Source organism: Lissotriton helveticus, chromosome 2_2 (genome assembly GCF_964261635.1).
Source record: "Lissotriton helveticus chromosome 2_2, aLisHel1.1, whole genome shotgun sequence".
In the NCBI taxonomy this organism is placed as follows: Eukaryota; Metazoa; Chordata; class Amphibia; order Caudata; family Salamandridae; genus Lissotriton; species Lissotriton helveticus.
Window position 1 is genome coordinate 373,483,327 of NC_136060.1, and position 18,567 is coordinate 373,501,893.

Genomic DNA, 18,567 nt, shown 5'->3' on the forward strand with positions numbered 1-18,567 from the left:
TACACAGTTCAAAACACATTCTCATTTAGTAATAGGATGGTGGTCATCATAAGATTTAACTCTAACATTGATGTTTTGACCCTCAAGATCTAGAATTAGGTGCAGTGTCACTGATGGACTATAAAGGGTAAACAATGAGGCAATGGTTGCATAACGCATAGGGAGGGTTATTACTATCCCATACTTTTGAAGAAACAGATATTAAATATCAACACAAAAACACACACATATTGACATTATTTTTATTGTTGCGGAGGTTGGTGAGACCTAGTCTTAAAAAACATAGCCTTATAAACGATTACAGGGTTGTGATTTGGAATTGTTTTGGTCAAAATCAACCAAAGTAGCACATAGGACAGATCACACATAGACTTAATGTAGAGTGGTGATGCAAACACACATCATGATGTCATAAGTCCAGCAAACACGGAAAATTATTTCGTGGATTACTTTTTCTGATGTTCTAAAGCATTTAAAATTGTGGGGATTGCTTCAGATGTCTTTTTGGAAGGACAGCAGCATATAGGAGAAGAGACCAGTACACATCCTTGACAAAGTAAGTACGATTTTTCGATCACACCTATATTGAAGGTTAACCTGAAACGTATTTCTTTCTCTCAGAGTTTTGTAAATAAATGAACTGCACTTTATGGTTATGATTTTCCAGTGTATAGGGGGTGCTTCCTCTCTGACTCCAAGGGCATGTCTACCCAGGGTTTAGGGTAAGACAAGACCTTTGTTCTGTGAACCTCAAACATATTGTTTTTCTCTGCACAATTAGAAGTGACATTCACAGAATGATTTGCAGTATTATACAGGTTAGAGCGTATGCACCATGTCTGTATGTTGCTATATTTTTCGGTAGCAACAACAAGTCAGCACTACTGACTATGAATTGTTTACTTAGGAACTACTTGAACCTTCTGTGATCTAACGCAGCAAGTATATTTAACTGTTTTACGATGCTCATATGACACTGTCACGAATATATTACTCATGAATAAGGTTAGGGTAAGTGTTCTAGATCCCTGGTCCTGAGGAAGGCCACCCACCTCTCAGAGCTCAAGTGATGGGCCAAACATGTTGACCTAAAGATAAAGAAATAATAGATATTTCTTCAACATCCTTCTTTGTTTTTAACCTCATCAGTGGCACTCATAATAAAAATGATCTGGGGGAAACACTAGGAAATGTTAACTGCAATTACTGAATCCCACATACTACTTTATCCAAGAGCTCCCAATTTCATTTGTGCTCATTCACGCAAAGATAGCCCCCGAATGATGAAGCGTGCCGCCAAGTTTGGTTGAGGGTTCACTGTCCATTTTAACAGTGACTCTATTGGATTTGTTGTCACACTTAAGTTTTATTTTTAGTCTAAGCTTGCAATGCCTTTTTATTAGTTATCTATCCTGAGGAAACCCATTAAATAAATGCAGGACGCCAAAATACGCCAAGACATACTGGAGGCAATTGTCTATAGAAAGACATTGATAAAATAATACATATAGAATGGAAGAACACCAGGCAAATACATTCTAATTTCTTAATTAATTTGCCACAATATAGCAACTTAAACACTAAGTCATATTTATGGTGCTGGATGAAAAATAGAACACGGACTCTCTTTTGTAAACCTTTTAACTGAATTTCATTTTTATCTCTTTATAAAAGGAATCAATATGTGTTTACAATTGAAATAATAAATGTTATTATGTTGAATAATATTGTATTACAATCCTAATTGATGTAAAGTAACAGAAATAGCGGTCATAACAAGAAGTTGTGTGCATGTGAACAAAGGATCTAGGCACCAACAAATAAATACACAGATTGCTATAAAACTGACTTTTATATATTCCTTGTGGAGAATCTAGGGTATTATTTGCTTCCATCTCCTCATGGGTTATATGGAACGCCCTGTCAAGTCTAAAGACACGTTAAGGCATAAGGAACTTGGAGGAGATGGCGCACAAGACAATGGAAAGTACGCCCTTTGAAGAAATTTCCCAGACTTAGATGCACAACCCAAGATGCTAGAATACCAACACAATCAAGCAGACTTCTGGCTCAATAGTGGCAACCCAAGTATTTTAACCCCACCGCAATAGATTACCCTTATCTTGTTTTTGTGCGTTTCACTATAGTTTGCATTCGGCTTGCCTGAACGTTCACCTTTGTTGTTTTTTCCCCCTTGCTTTGTTCCCTTTTCTCCTCTAGTTTAAAGCCCAATATTTGTGATTCCTACCTCGTTGCCTTCTTATCTCTTTGTCCAGACCTCCTCTCTCCCGGTGCAGTGTGGGCAGCAATTTTTGACTGCTGTGTGTAGTCTGCAGTAGGACGGAGGTTAGTTACAGCCCCCCACCTGCTTGCACTGGGTATGTCCTGCACTTTGTTGACCTTATGTCTATTCCATGTTGTAAACTTAGTAAATATGTTCTCTAACCCTAAGGTGGAGACCTTGATATTCATAAGTTATTCCTGAGATGCTGGTCCTCTGAAATCCATTTTAGGTATTCCTAACACAGCATGCGGCACTGCATGCCTCTCTGTCTCTATCGCCTTACCCCATTTCTCCTTAGCCTGGGTATTCATTAAAATTCTTGTTCCAGTGCACAGAGTTAGGTCAACGTCTGGGGTGGAACTGAGGGATTGGTCTTGTGATCCAGATTCTTGAAACACTGTGTTAATTGGGATTGTATGAAATGTGATCATTTCGTTTTGCGCAACTGTGCATAATGTCTGAACAATCACACGGAATTACACAAAAAACAATATTGGCATTTAGTGACGTATTTTAGCCCAAAATGCAACCTCGCATCCACTTTGGATGTGTGAATGCATTTTGCGCAAAGAAAAAGTGCAAAAAAAGTACTATAAACAATAGCCTGTTACGTTCTGCAGTTTAAGTTGTTCCTGTGCATTTCCAGTAAATGTTTACTGTGAACAGCTCATTCAAAGTTTTTATTGTGAACAGCAGATATGTGGCATAAAGCAAACATTTTGGAATGTTGCGTGACAAAATAATGCAAAATTATCAAAATTACTCTAATTAGGTCAGAGTAACGAAAAGTTCACTCCGGCGTCGTGCTAATGAAACACCCTATGCTGCATCACATTGAAAACTTATAGGTCATGTGAAATTGTACACCTGCACTTTTGGCTCTGTAGCCATTTATATGGGAAATTGTGCTGAACCTCCAAAACCCTTAGGTATGGTAAGTCTTAGTTTTCACACCATGAAAGTATAGGAGTATAAGTAGTGCCTCTTTGAGACCTCTGGATTTTTAGTCAGTGCTTGTAGAAAATTTGCTGCAAAGATCACAGCTTTTTCCAATTTTATTTTTATTGATAAATCGCCTGGCTCTATCTATTGAAAGTCAGACTCACTAGCTTGTTTGAGGCAATTCCACACAGGTATTTCTGCATCAGAACTATCAAACCTCACCAGCAGCCACTGGAATAAAAGGCTAGATCTGAAGGACATCCTCTGGATTAGCCCTTCCTCCAAAAATAATGACATTTATGTCACTACCAAAATCTGCCCAATTATTATGTACAATTGGGAAACTTCAGCAGTTACAATAAAAAAAAACTCCAAAAACCAGCTCGCAAGTTTCAGAGGTGAGATAAAACTTCAGACAAAATTGTATCTCATACGTGGTAAGGTGGTATAATACAGATAAGCTGGGTCGAAGGAATTATGTGACTGGTTAGATCGCTTCAGGCAAAATAGGTCTTTTTCCAGTAGTTTAGGGCTTCCTCCAGGTGGCAGCTTAAGGCATCTGCTTTACATTGCCTTATAGAAGCACTGTTTCCATGTGGGCTGAAGGTTTGGTGTCTTCATTTAAACTCCCTAACACAAAATATACACGCAGCATGCCCACCACACAGAGCAAACAGTACTTGCACATATATTACACAGGTGGGCTGGTAGGCTGCCTTCACTCTAGTGGTGCAAGTAAAGAGGCCTGTGCCCCTCTACACAGACAGCTACCACTAACAATCAGTCTCCTCATACAGTGATGTGGGGATGCAGTATGCACCCTCAGCTATGGGTGGTTTCCTACTTTGGGGCACCCAGGGAAAGTAGAGCCTGCGATCTACTGGTGAATTTATTTATTTAGAAGGTTTTATATAGTGCGGACAAGACCCTTGCGGGTATCAGAGCGCTTTACAAGCAGATATAGCAAATAAAACTCAAAATATAGACCGAAAAGGCGAATGGGTGTCCATGTGAATGCCAGAATGGGTTGTTAAGTCGTTGAGGAGGTCCGCTTTTATGTTTTCTGTCTACAGCATTAAGAAGGTGGCAAATTCTTCGCAATTGGGTAGGGAATCTGAGTTGGATTGGGGGGTGAGGTATGTCCTTCGATTGTGATTTGATGTCACAAAAAAGTGGTGCACCTCCTGTGGATATATTGATACGGGCAGGGTCACTTTCACACTGTGGGAGGGCTTGCATCCACTCCCATTCACACAAAGTGACTTATATTGTTGTGGATGATAGAGCCAGTGGACTAACTAAGGTGGTTACTGATAACAAGAGAGACATGAAGCTTCTTTGTAAATCTGGTGATAACATGCATTAGCAGGAGGTCTAGCAATGAAAAACTCTGTTTGGGACATGGGACGATAGTAGCTTTTATAAGGGCGCCTCTGTAATACAATGACATGCCATGTAACTCCTATACATATACAATGTCGGTCTATCCAATTCCCACCATCTTGAACAGCACAACAGACCCGTAATCCACTGTCCTTATATTAACACAAGAATTGCATTTGCATTTCTTTTGTTTGCTCTGCTGTCTCTCAAATACACTGAGCTCAGCAGAGTGAGCACATGCTGCCATACTGACTTCCACCATATAGTACTTTATTGACCTGGCCCAATTAGAGCATCATAAGAGAAGGAACTAGCTTTCTCGTTTCCTGGCAAATTACTCCAATGGAAACATGGGGCATTGTATTTTAGATCAAGGGAGAAAAAAAAACTAAAAACAAATGAACAATCAGTTAGTGAACAATGAAAACAACGAACAAAACTTTCAATCAGCCTGGGCATTAAACTATTCGATAGAAGAAAGACAAAGCAATGGGAAAGAAAAATGCATAATTGCTAAATAAAAATGCTATTAATTTTCTTTCCTGCGTGTGCACTAAACGTATAGCCAAACTCACTGCCTTAATATAATTGCCCTTTGAGGTCATAAAAATCAGGCTACGCAGATCTTCCCAACAATAAACCATTGAAAAGAGGGTCTTTTGTGTACAAAATAAATGACATTGTTCCAACTTTCTATTAAAGTACATTGAAATTAATTAATTTTTAATAGGGACCAAAAACGATAAATTCAAAAAATAAAAGATTTTGCTCTCCAATTGGTAATATTGTTTCTAAATAAGGAATACTTTAAACTATAGAAGTTCCTGCCTTTCCGCTTAGGATCCTGCTTTTCCAGGGACAAAACACAAGCTTAAAATACAATTCCTCGAAATACACTTTTGCAAGTGTGAAGTGTGCCATAATAATGGAGATAGCCGTGGTACAGACAATGCTCCTGCTTCAACTTGTGTTTTTATTTCTCTATGTTTACTATGCCGCCATGTCCTTTTGCTCTTTCTTTGCAGCACCAGAATTATCAGTTGCATCAAATTGGTATGGGCGCCCCTGATATGCTAGGTCCACAGTTGCATTTCTGGAACATCCCTTCGATTAGAGCATGGGGACTGGACCTTTCTTGGAAGGCTCGAGGTATTCCGGAGTTGGTGTAAGGCAATGACAAAAGAAGTGTTTTCAAGGCCACTTGAATGCAGGAAAGCTCTTGGGTGGGACTTCAAGTCCTTTCAGAAGTCTAGCACATTGATGGGTTTGCCATTGTGTGTCATACTTTGGAAAGGCTTGGTTGGCATGTCTGGCACTGCCAGACATGAGGCTACAACCTGGCCTGTAGCGGGCCCCAAGAGAGTGCGTTATGTCCATGCCTGTGTCACTTGGACTTTATATAGTACCGAGGTCTTTAAACTTGAAACTTTTTTCGCCAAGTAGCCAGTGGAGAAGCTCACAGGATGTCGGCCATTTTCTTTTTTTCAGTCAGAGTGCAACCACCCAATATAGGATTCTCTCGAGCTTCTGTCTTTTCTTTCTTGTTTGCCAATTGTCTACATTACAATAGTCTTTGGCAAACCACGCATACTTCCTAAATTACCGGATCACTTCAGAAATCAGATGGTGTGCCAGAGAAGCCCACCACAGTACAGTCTTAGGCATCACGCTCTGAATTTCGCAAAGCCTTGAAAACATGGCTTTTTCCCTAGCATGTGGCCCGTCTCTTTCTGTTGTGATGCCCGCTCAGTGTTTGTCTCCTTCCACCCGATACCTGTGCTGCAAGCGCCTTGAGACCTTGCGGTGATAATGGCGCTCTATAAAAACGTATGGCATTGACATTGACATTGAATGGCTGTGAAAATGTAACAAATACATTTTTGGGGCTGAGCATGACTCTGACATACAAGTATAGCAGAGCAGAGATAAAGCTAGGTAGCAGAGACAAACATATATGAGACATGCACATGTTGTAATGTATCAGAAAATACACTGAACAGAAATGCATGTTAAACTATGTGGTACATAAATAAAAGCCTCTCTAAAAGAAGAATACAGGCATGTGGCTGAGGTGGCATTTGCTTTTAAAGAAAAAGGCAACATGGACGGTATACACAACCAAGCACAGCATGGAAGATGCAAATCACAAGAAAACCCCACGTTTACCTACAGTTAGCCACACAGTGCACATAATAAACTGCTGCAGTCCCTCCCACAGCCGTAAAATGCAACTTCCTAACTTCTTGTTGAGTACATTGCGTCTGAGCTGAGCTCAGGGACAGTGCATTTTTCTCATGCTCGAATATACAATGATTGCTATTTATATAGAAATGATTAGCCCCTCAGAATAAGCCAGTGACCTATATAAACTCTGTCCTCTGAAGGCAAAAAAATTACACATCACAGATAGGATACTGTGCATAAAAACGTTTTAAATAGTTTCAGTCATATTTATATATATATTTATATTTGCATACATATATTTGTGTGTGAGTATGTGTGTGTTTTTACGTTTAATCCATATACATATTTATATAAAGACACACACTCAAGTGGTACTATGGCTTTTTGTTCAGTACAGCTGTAGTGAAAATATACATCTGACCAGAATTCAAGTACAAATGTACAAAATCTGTAAACTCATACAGAATATTTCTTAAACATTTTAACAGTTCATAGATACAAATAAAACATTCAAAGTTCATCCATTTGCCAGTTTGATTTGTTTCACTATAGTACAGTGGTTTATATTCAGGGCAGCTCCTCTTCGTCGTCGCTGTAACGAGATTTGAAGCATACCTAAGAAACCAGACAGAATCAGAATAAACTGTTAGCTAAAGAAGGCTAAAGTACAGTGACAACAAGTAAATTATATATATATATATACACACACACACACACAAACATTTTGTTGTTTAGTTATATTTATCGATCATCTGACAACATTGCCTTTTCTCACTGTCCACCTTATTTAAACAAGATGTGCTTGATTCACAATGAAAGTAATACATTTACACTTGTAGATTTACATCTATGCGCTAGTGCAGATTTACTATTTTCTGGTTTCCCCTAACATTCCCAGAAATACTCATGGAAACCAGCACCATGTGCAGGTTTCCATGCGCATTCCTAGGATGGTTATGCAACAATCCCAAAAGTATTCTATTACCACTGTGAAAAATGTCCTACTGTTGATAACTTTCCACAAGATAAATGGAATCCCCTGTACAAATGCACGTTTCTTTTTTCTGCGAGTTTGTGTATGCCAATAAACAGCTGTGTGTGGGAGTCTATACAGTTATTTAAACTGTGTCTGTGCTGTAGTTTGTAAGAGGTGCACTTCTTTCGAAGTCATCAAGTGAACGCTGCCATATTATGCAGTCTCTCTGTCTCTGACGTTCATCCTGAGAAGGAAGATAGCCGTACACTCGGATATGCATCCGTGGATGCACTGAGACTGGGTTTCTGACATATACTATCAAGGTATTGGGTAAGGTCATTCCAACAGACTGCCGATGGATAGATATTGGATAGAGACAAAAAATAGATAGGATTAACATTAGCAAGGTCATGAACAATAACATGATTGAATTGTTTGTATTTTTCACTAATCTAATAATCTTAATTACAATTATGAGTCTCATTTTTCTTACAATCGCAATTCATGGTTTCATTGCACAGATTAGAGCTTTTGAATAAAGTTTGAAAATGCAATATTGTATATTTCAGTGACAACTGAAATTGTTAGATCTGCTACTACAATTTCCTTGGGAATCTGAGAGTCATGTTCTAAGTTACTCACAACATTAGGAACTCTGCTGGTTTAGGAGTTTAAATGCATTACTGTGAGCTAGCCAAACAGACCAACATTTACCAATTGCATAAGAAGGCTCAGTCTCTATATTATGAAGCTGTATTGTTCTAAATACACAGCCCTACTAGATTAGTAGGAACCATGTAACAGTTTCAGCAGTTTAAGGTATACCCTGTGAACTTAGTGAAACTGTGTTCGCTTGAAATGAGCATTCGTGGAAATACCACCAGTTTGTGTACATGCTCGTCTCCATTCACAATCTGTAATGTACTCGCTTGGTTTGTCCACCCTCTTCTGTTACATGTGTCCATGCTCCACTTTCTATCCCGTCTAAAGATTTATACATATTGGTTATTAGTTCTCCCCCTGCCATCGTAATTTTGCTTGGAACGTATATGTGAGCTCTGGCACATTTGGAAACATCAGCCATAGACCTTCCTCAAATGTCACAAATGTATTATTGCTATATAGATCCCTTGGAAATTTACACCCTCTCCATATCCCTTCATGCCTTTAAACCTATAATTAACTGGAACTATATCTCTTACCATAAACCGCCATTCAAGTCCTACCCTTTTTAATTTATTCCACAATGTAATTTATTTTTTCTTCATTACGTGTGAAAAAAAGTATTTTATTTTCCCTTTTATTGATTTTTAGTTTACATTGAGATATTTCTTCATGGGGCATGCCTACGAGGCGGCTGAGAGCGGATGCGTGAGTACAGAGCCAAGACGGCGAGCGTTGCAGCGGTGCGGACCTGGGAAAGCCGACCCGAGAGGGAGCCGAGCCGCGGTCCCAAGATGGCGGCGTGAAGGATCGATAACCATACTGAAAGCGACGGAGGCCGGAGTGGAAGGGTCTGGCGGGGACCGCCGGCTGGGCGGAACTGTATCCGTGTGGGCCCCGCGTGGATTAGCGGAGGGAGCCGATGGATTTCTGCCTCGCGAGCGCTTGGTGCACTTCAGACCAAGGCGGCCGAAAGCACGCAAAATGGCGGCGAGCGGAGACCCCAAGGAGTAGCGGCGGTGGAGAGCCAGAGCTGCAGGCGGGTGAACAGGGTCTCTGCCGCTACTGCTACTCGGCGAGTACATTGAGCACAGGAGTTTGAAGAAGAACTGTGCCATAGAGCGGGGCACAGTTGTCGGCGGGCAGGCCCCACCCTCCCCCCCCGGCCCAGGAGAGAAAGCTGCAGCGTCGAGGAGGCTCACAATTACGAGTGAGCGCTGTGGGGGGTGGGTAGCTCCCGCTGTAGGCCGGATCGCGGCGCTGGAAGCGCTGAAGCTGCTCTGGCTGGCCTGAGGTGACCCCGAGGAGGAGGAGAAAGCTGGTCTGAGATGCCTGCTGGAAGCTGTGGGCTGGAGCTGGCAATGAGCAGAACCGCTGGAGCAAATTACTGAGGGGGCCTGCTCAATGAGCAGCGGAGCGGCCCTGACACTGATAGCCACAAGGAGAGGCTGTTGCTGAGGCTCACGGCAGAGACCACCAGGGCTGGAAGGGACTCGGAGCACTGGGGCTGCGTGCACTACGTGAAGCGATGGAGGATAACAGCTGAAGAGAGCTCGAGTAGAGCGACGGACCAGGAAGGGAGCTACTTGGGAGTTGCCAGTATCCCAGTGAGGAGGATGAGATAGCCGGTCTGACTGATCCTAATAATTGATGGTGGAGCAGAGGACCACTGGAGAATGATACAACACCAGTGGGAGGTGCCGGCATGGCTGCAGGGAGTTGACGACCATGTGGGGCTGGATGGGAATGTTGGGTGACCCCCCACCACTGGAGGAGCTAACAGGTGGTGCTATTGAGCTTGGAGGACTGAGTAAGAGACCACGCCTGCTCAGTTGGTGGGCCTGGCAGGGCGACGTGAACATGGGGAGCTGGGAGTGGAGACGGCTGGAGATACTGGAGGGCGACTTCAATGAGAGGCGCCCAGGGCAATGATGCTATGAGGCGGTGGAGCTTGTGGAACTGGCAGGTGGAGCAATCACGTAGTTGGCGTTAATCAGAGGCTGGGCTCCAAGCTTGGCAGGAGGGAGCTCTGAAGTGGGGTGATGCTCTAGGAAGACGGGGAGGGCGCCGCGGCTGAAGTCTGCTGGCCTGGAATGGGCCCCTTGGTTGGAAGAGAGCCTTTGATATCCTGCCATAGAGTAGTCCTCCTGGAGGGGTGAAACCGCGGGATGGGAAGGCCTGACTGGACCCGGAAGACGATCCCGACGGGGTGTGTGTGTCTGTAGGAAGGTGAAGAACGGCGCAGTGGGGGCTGTTGGATTGCCTGGGGCACGGAAACAAGGTGGGCAGCGGCGGAGAGGAGGTGAATCACAGAGAGAACCCGATGACATAAAGGTTCTCAGGACCTGCGGGACCATGGGGAAGCCAAGAGGGAAGCAAACGGGGCCACCAGCGGAACAGGAGGACGACACGGCTGCCACGGAGGTGCGAGAGGGATTGCAACAGCGCCCAGAGGGGATGCTCCAACAACAAGTCGATCAAATACTGCAAGCCATAACAGACACTAGGGAAGCCTTGCAAAAAGACATCGGGCATGTGACGCAAGGTCTAGGACTGCTCCGGGCGGACCACGCCAAATTGGCTTACGGGTGAAACAAATGGAAGGAGCCATAGAGGTCCTGGAACAGGCTCAAAAGTCGATGGCAGCACAGATGGCCGATTTTCAAAATAGGCTGCAGACCCTGGAGAGGCGGGCGGAGGATGTAGAAGGGAGGAATCGAATAAACAACATCCGGGTGGTGGGACTGCCTGAAGGGGTGGAAGGACCCAACATGGTGGAGTACCTGGAAGAATGGCTAAAGGGGACCTTTGCGCCAGCGGGACTGACGTCCTTCTTCACTTTGGAGAGAGACCACAGAGTGCCGGCCAAGCCGCTGGCCCCCGGGAGACCGCCGAGGCCGGTGGTGGCCAGGCTGCTTCACTACAAGGATAGAGATCTCCTGCTGAACCAGGCTATGATGGCGTGCCCATACACAGTGGACAACAGCAAGGTGACAATGTTCCCGGATTACACGCTTGAGGTCCAGCGCCGCAGAATATCGGTCGTGGCAGTCAAAAGGGCACTTCGAGACAAGCGTATTCAATACACTCTGATGTTCCCGGCGTGCCTGAAGATAACGCTGGATGACAAGACGTCGTTCCACGATAGCCCTAAGGAGGCCTGTGATTGGTTGGAGATGTATAAAGCAGGAATTGAAGAAGTGGGCAGTGGTGTGAATGCAGGCACGATGGGACCTCGGCCGCGCAGACTGAGGCGCAACCGGCGTTGTCACCCAGCGGCCCAGAGGCCAACGGAGTTACAAATTGAGAAGGAGCGAGCGGCCGCTTTGCAGGTTGCCACGGCTCTATCGTGTGACGGAGGGTGCTCACATTCAGAATGGACGGAATCAGAAGGGGGGTCCTTGGAAGAGGATAATGAACAATCGGATGCCGGAAGCCAGATGCCACCCCATGTGACAGCAGGGACGGCGGACAAGATCGTAGATGGGTGACGTAGACTCTGGCTGGACACGAATCGAGTATTAAGTGAGGGGGGTTCGGGGAGGGCGGCTAACCATGGACTTGGCTGGCCGATTGCTGACTATTTAGAGATAAGTAGTAGGTGGGGGCTGTGGAACATATGTAGAAGAGTTCTTGCAGATACACGGCTCCGAAAGGGGCTGTATCAGTAACAAGGGGGTTGGGCGAAGGAAAGCGGGCAACTAGCTGTCTGACTCTCTGAAGCTTAGGGCTTACCTCCCGTAAGTTTGTGCGGGTGTAGAGCCTTAGGAGCATTGTGGGGGTATTTGAGCAATAGTTTGGATGGGTTCTAATGTTGTAGCGCCTGTTCTGGGGGGAGGGAGTTGGAAGGAGGTTTGGGAAAGTTAATAATACCGGTGTGCTTTAGATGTGGGGTGGGTGCGAAAGGGGCAATGTCTGACCAATGGGGACGTTACATGATCTGAAGTGTATTACCTGGAATGTTCGGGGGCTTCATACAATGCAAAGGCGATACAAGGTGCATACATACCTGGTACAATGAGGGGTGCATATAGCTCTCTTTCAAGAAACGCATCTTAACCGAACTGAGGGAGTGGCTCTGAAAAAGAGGTGGCAGGGGCAATTATTTTACATGACCTACTCAGCGTTTGCCAGGGGAGCCTTGGTGTGGTTTAGAGCGGGGGTCCCATTTCAACCAATACAGCACTTGGTTTACCCAGAGGGGAGATTCGTAGCGGTAATGGGGCGGCTCAATGGAGTGGATGTAACATTATGCAGTGTGTATGCCCCCAATGTAGACCAACCTTCCTTTTTTGAGAGGTTGTCGGGGACCCTGGCGTCATATTTAACTAAGGCAACAATAATGGGGGGAGACTTTAACTCAATAACAGATGTGGAGCGAGACAGGTCCCACCCCCCACTATCTGGTGCCTCAGTGCATAGGATCTCCAAGGCGAGAATCGCCTGGCAAACTAACTGGGTGTTGATTGACACGTGGCGAGCCCAGCATGTGGAAGAGAGGGATTATTCTTATTACTCCTGCCTCAACGACCTGCATGTGCGGTTAGATGCAATATTATGCGCACCTGAGGTTCATTCTGGCGAGAACGATATCAGATCATAACCCGTTGCTAGTGCAGATACAGTGGAGTCGAGAGAGGGCGGTCATACCGACCTGGCAGCTCAGACAGGAAGCACTGGACGATCCGGTCTTTAGTGAGGAACTGGGGACAGGCATTGCACAATACTTTGAGGAGAACGAGGGGACGGCGACGTCAGCGGCAGTTGAGTGGGATGCGTTTAAGTTTGTGACCAAGGGTGTATGTATTAGTAAGATGAGGCGGGTACGGAAAACGATTGTGACTGATCTAGAGAAAGCGGAAGGCCGGTTGCGGGATGCGGAGAAGGACAGACCTGGGAACCCGGGGGCGCAGACCAAAGTCTCGGAAGCTAGGGAAGCAGTAGCAGCTCAGGTGGAGAGACTGCGCTCCTTTGATTATAAGAGTTACAGAGCAAGGATGCACGCAGAGTGGGACAAATCGAGTGCACTGCTGGTGTGGTTGGCTAATCCAATTCCCCGGGGAGTGCCAATATTGGGCCTGGTAGCACCCTCAGGGGAGATGGTGTACACACAGTTGGGAATAAACAGCTTGTTCCTAGAGTATTATATTACAGTAGCCCACTGACTCGGGCCCCGATGGCATGAGGGAGTATTTGGAGAAGGTGGCTTTACCGAGCTTGAGCAAGGAGCAGGGGGAGAAGCTGTGAAGCAAGATCACGGTGGGAGAGATTAGAAGTGCAATTAAACATATGGCTCGCAACAAGACACCTGGGGTGGACGGCCTCCCTATAGAACTTATTCCAGATATGCAGATTGCTTAGTTCCGAGGCTGCAAATGATATACCGGGAGGCGTATAAAGCAGGGAGGTTGCCTAAGACCACTAGGGAGGCTATTATTATTCCCCTTCTCAAGTCTGGAAGGGCAGCCACAGATGAAAGGCATATTGCCCGCTATCAATGTTGAAGACTGACTACAAAATCCTGAGCAGGATATTAGCGTCCCACCTACTCCCATATATGTTGCACTTAATAGATCGAGATCAATCGGGTTTCATACCTAAGCGTGACACGTCTATTAATGTGAGATGGCTACTGCGCATTCTGGAGAACTGCCAAGACCTGGCACCGTCTGCCTTGGTACTCTCAGTGGACATAGAGAAGGCATTTGAACGGCCGTTTCTCTTTCAGGTTATGCGTAAGATGGGACTGGGGGAGGAGTTCGTATATAACTCAGCGACGGCCCGAGTGCGAAGGGGTTGGACAGTGTCGGCACCCTGCTCGGTGGGACGAGAGACACAACAGGGTTGTTTGCTTTCTCCCCTGCTATTCGCGCTGGCGATTGAGCCCCTGGCGGCGCAAGCTAGATCGGGGAGGCATTATACCGGGCTGGAAATGCGGGTAGACATGCATTATATTTTGCTATAGGCAGATGATCTGCTGATGTTTCTAGCAGCCCCTGGCGAGGACTTAACAGGAGCAACGGTTCTGTTACGGGTGTTTGGGGCGGCATCCGGGTTGAGTGTGAACTGGGAGAAGACTAGCCTGTTCCCAGCGCGTCGAGCAATGGGAACTCCTGACAGGCTGAACTGAATAAGATGGGAGCCCTGCTGTCTGCCATATCTGGGAACTAACATTTATCACAAGCAGGCGGATCTTTTGGAGGGAAATGTGAATAGAGCAGTTAGAGGGATCAAGGGGAGCATGGCGTTCTGGAGTACTCTGCCATTCTCAGTGGCAGGAAGGGTAGAGCTTTTGAAAACGGTGGCACTACTTCGACTATTATATTATTTCTGGACGCTGCCGCCGATTTGGATGCCAGGCCAGGTGTTCAGGACGCTCAGAACTATAGTAGCGGGATTTCTTTGGGGGAGCGGCAGGAGGCGGGTGGCTCTGACCACGATGATGAGGCCTAGAGCAGAAGGGGGATGGGCAGTCCCGGACTTCGAACTGTACTATTTGGCAGCCCAGCTGCAGTGGCTCACGCAGGCGGTTGCCCGAGAGTTCAGGGGGTCGGATGCCAGTGGTTGCGGGTTGACTCATTGACCTATGAGGAGAAAGCGCTGAGGACATGTTGGAATAGAAGCAGGCGTAGGGTAGGTGGCAATCGCCCGTACGCACCGGAGATACCTCTTGGAATGTGCACGGCCTTCCCGTATGGAGGATACTGGTCGGCACTGGCAGAGTGGCAAGAACTGGGGTTGCAGATGGTCGGTGACTTGTATGAGGAGGGAGCTCTCTTGCCCTATCAGACACTGCAGGACAGATACGGCTTGCCCAGGGGTGACTTCTTCCTGCACACCGCTCTGGTGACAGTGATTCAGAAACTTTGGGGGAAGGGCTGCTAGAACCACAAATGTCCCTGACATGCCAATATGTAGCAATGGCAGCAGGGACGGTAAAGGCAGTAACGTGCCTGTATAGGCGAATGGTAGAAGAGGGACTTTGGCCACTGACTCAGCTGTGAGGAAAATGGGAGGTGGACCTGGGCAAAGATATACCTGAATCAACTTGGGCTAAACTAGTGGAAAGGGCGTGGAAGGGTACGAGGAATGCTAGGTTCCAACTTATCCATTTCTACATCATACACAGTGCATACTTAACCCCAAAGCAGATAAATAGATACTTTACTGTGGATTCGGTATGTTGCCCTAGATGTCAATTGAATGCAGCAGACTGTCAGCATATGATGTGGAGCTGTCTGCAGCTCGGAACGTACTGGGAGGAGGTGGTTGACGTCCTATGCGGGGTGACGGATAGGCAGATAGAACCCAACATGGGGGCATGCATATTGCACGGGTTTCCTCATACAGCGCAAACTAAGGTAACAAGCAAATTCATTGATCTGGGGTTGCTGTTGGCCAAGCGGGAGCGAACGAGAAAGTGGAAATCCAAGCAAGGCCCTAGCATGGAGAGATGGAAGGCGGAATTCATGAGCTGGGCAGCTAGTAAGAGTATGGTCAGGTTCCAACAGGCCAGAAGAGCGAATAATGAAAAGGCGCTGGAAACTGCACAGGCATGGGAGGCCCTGGTGGCACCACTGAACTTACCAGAACCGGACTCAGACTCTGACTTTTCGGAGGCCTCTCAGGAAAATGTTGGAGCACACAGAATATAGATAGGCTTGAGGTGGCTGTTGACGAAAGGAAGCAAGGTCGAACTTGGCAGGAATTGGAAAGCAGCCCAAACGCAACAGGACACTGGCACACCCTGGTATGATGCTGATTGGAAATCCTGGTTTAGAATACTTAGAGCACACTCGTAGAAGGGTTAGGCGGGGGGTGGGAGGAAGAGGCAAATAACTGAAAGGAGCACCAAGGTGGGCTCCCACTATATTGTGGGGTGTGTGGGATACACGTGATGGTGTTTATACTGGTAACAGAAGTGGAGGCTGGGAAGCTTATTGAGACACTGATTCTGAAATAACTGCAAGCTCAACTGTGGAAAATGACTTTATGCAATGTATCCAGTACAAATGCCCCTGCTGATGACGAGCCTTGTATGGAGGGTTATGTTTGGGTTGAAAATCAATAAAATACTTTAAAAAAAAAAAAGAAAATTGAGATATTTCTTCATTTGGTTTTCTTTCATTTCACACAACGCCAAGCTCTATGGAATAAGAGTTGTCATAAATCTAAAATACAGCAAAATATTCCACTTGAAGCCAACGGTCCAAATTTTATGTGCACTAACTAGCATGGAGATTGTGAAAAGAATAAGAATGGGTGAGAAGAAACACTTGTACAAAGCTCCTCTCTGAGTGAGTGGTCCCTGCGTGCTGATCACCACTTCTTTGGCTTTATATTCTTAAAATACTGTGATTCTAAGAGGTTTATGACAGTATCCATACTCTATTGTAGAGCCAGAAGCAGGAAAGTCCAATATTTGGGACATAAGGCCACAAAAGGAGATTGTCAGAATATCACAAAGCTCTTAATAAAAGGAAACACTTGATTTTTCCACGGTCTTGGAACGTGAGATGTTGTTAAGACGTACACACACTCAATAAGTCAGTCTGCGCCAAATACTACCCTACTTGGGAATCCAGAGAAGGACCGTGGCTATCAAGACATCATCTTGTTTTTCAGATCTGTAAACAATGCATGCTTGTTTTTATACCAGTTACAACTGGTTTAGCTTGTAATCAAGTAGACCAGCATAGAGGATGAAGCAATGATACAGTTATTTAAGCGAGCCCTCCATGGTCTTCTCATTCTTTTGCAGCAGAAATGTTGACCCGCTATAGGGAGAAGTACCTTATTTAACATATTGGTGACTTGGTATACATGCAACATGATGGAGCCACAGCCAGGCTGGAAAATATGTTTGGTATTTCTACTGCTCTGGCTAGTCAAAGTGAATTACACCGCATTCTTTTTTACAATTTTATATAGCGTGAAGTTGAAGTGAAGGTCTTGGAGTGATTTTCCTTAGCACAGTTACATTACACAAGGAAACATTATTTTAGGCATGGGGAGATTGTGATTTACCCAGAATCTTAGTTGTATGCCGCGACTCGAACCTGGTTCCCCGGATCTAAAGTTGGCAGCTCTGGCCATAACTTCACACTGGCTTCCCCTCCACATTCCTCTGTCAAGTTATGTCTTTAAATCTACGTAACGTAAATTTATGAAATATGTATGCTTTTATAGTATTGCTTCTAGTGTGTATCTACAGTTCAGAAACCATATACTGTTTCTCACAACATTTAAAAAATATGTCAGTGTGATCCAAGTAAAATACATTTGTGCCTGTCCTGAATTCAATCATGCAATATTATAGAACACAGTTCATTTCAGGACATCAACAATTCTGAACCAGTCTTTGAAATGGAGGCTGCAGTTTGTTACCTTCACAAAAATACTGCTTAACATCATAGACCGTTTCTAGGTGGCGAGAATGACCTCTGCCTTGGCCAGTATTTATTTATTTTGCAGATTTATATAGAGCATGGACACCCATGGTATAGATGCGCTTTACATGTGGACAATAAATGTGACATAAGATCTTACAAAAACTGGTAATTGGTAAACAAGAAATGCACCACAAGGTCTTGCATAAAACTGGTATTGGTAAATGAGGAGAGTGAGGGGAGAAGTGGGGGGGAGGAGTAGAGCAGGAGTAGGTAAAAGAAGAGGGAGAGGGGGAAACTTGGGGAGGGAACAGCATTAGTGGGAGGGAAGGGGTAAAGGAGTTGGGTGGAAAGGGAAGAGGGGTTAGCTGAGAGTAGGAAGGAGCAAAGAAGATGAAAAGTGGAGACAGGTGGAATGAGGGCAGAAGGGGGGAGGAGAGTAAAAAATGGAAGTGTAAGCCTCAGTTCTGACAATGAAGTGGTGGCCAGGCTTTGATCCTGAAATTTGCTCAGTAAATGGTAATCTCTGTGATTGAAGCAAAGTGACATATTCTAATGTTCTAGGCACCTCCTTTAAGAATAGCAACACCTCTGATTCTATAGCAAGTTAGCAGATGAAAATAACCACAATTCAAAACTGAAATAAAAGCTTCTATAGCTTGACTGCATAAATACAGTCCTTGAGCAGAGGTCTTAGACCCAGCTCACCTAAACTAGTTACATATATTTTTACATAACATCCACAG

The 18,567-nt window shown here is 45.1% G+C and overlaps 1 protein-coding gene across 1 annotated transcript in view; it reads right to left on the minus strand.

The window, feature by feature from the left end:
* Positions 1–7,021: 7,021 nt before the first annotated feature.
* GRK4 (G protein-coupled receptor kinase 4) overlaps positions 7,022–18,567 on the minus strand; it is a 384,904-nt gene continuing 373,358 nt past the window's right edge. Inside the window, exon 16 of the mRNA XM_078678547.1 lies at positions 7,022–7,408. Coding sequence (XP_078534673.1) covers positions 7,361–7,408 — 48 coding nt within the window. The 3' untranslated portion in view covers positions 7,022–7,360. The remainder of the gene's footprint in view (positions 7,409–18,567) is intronic.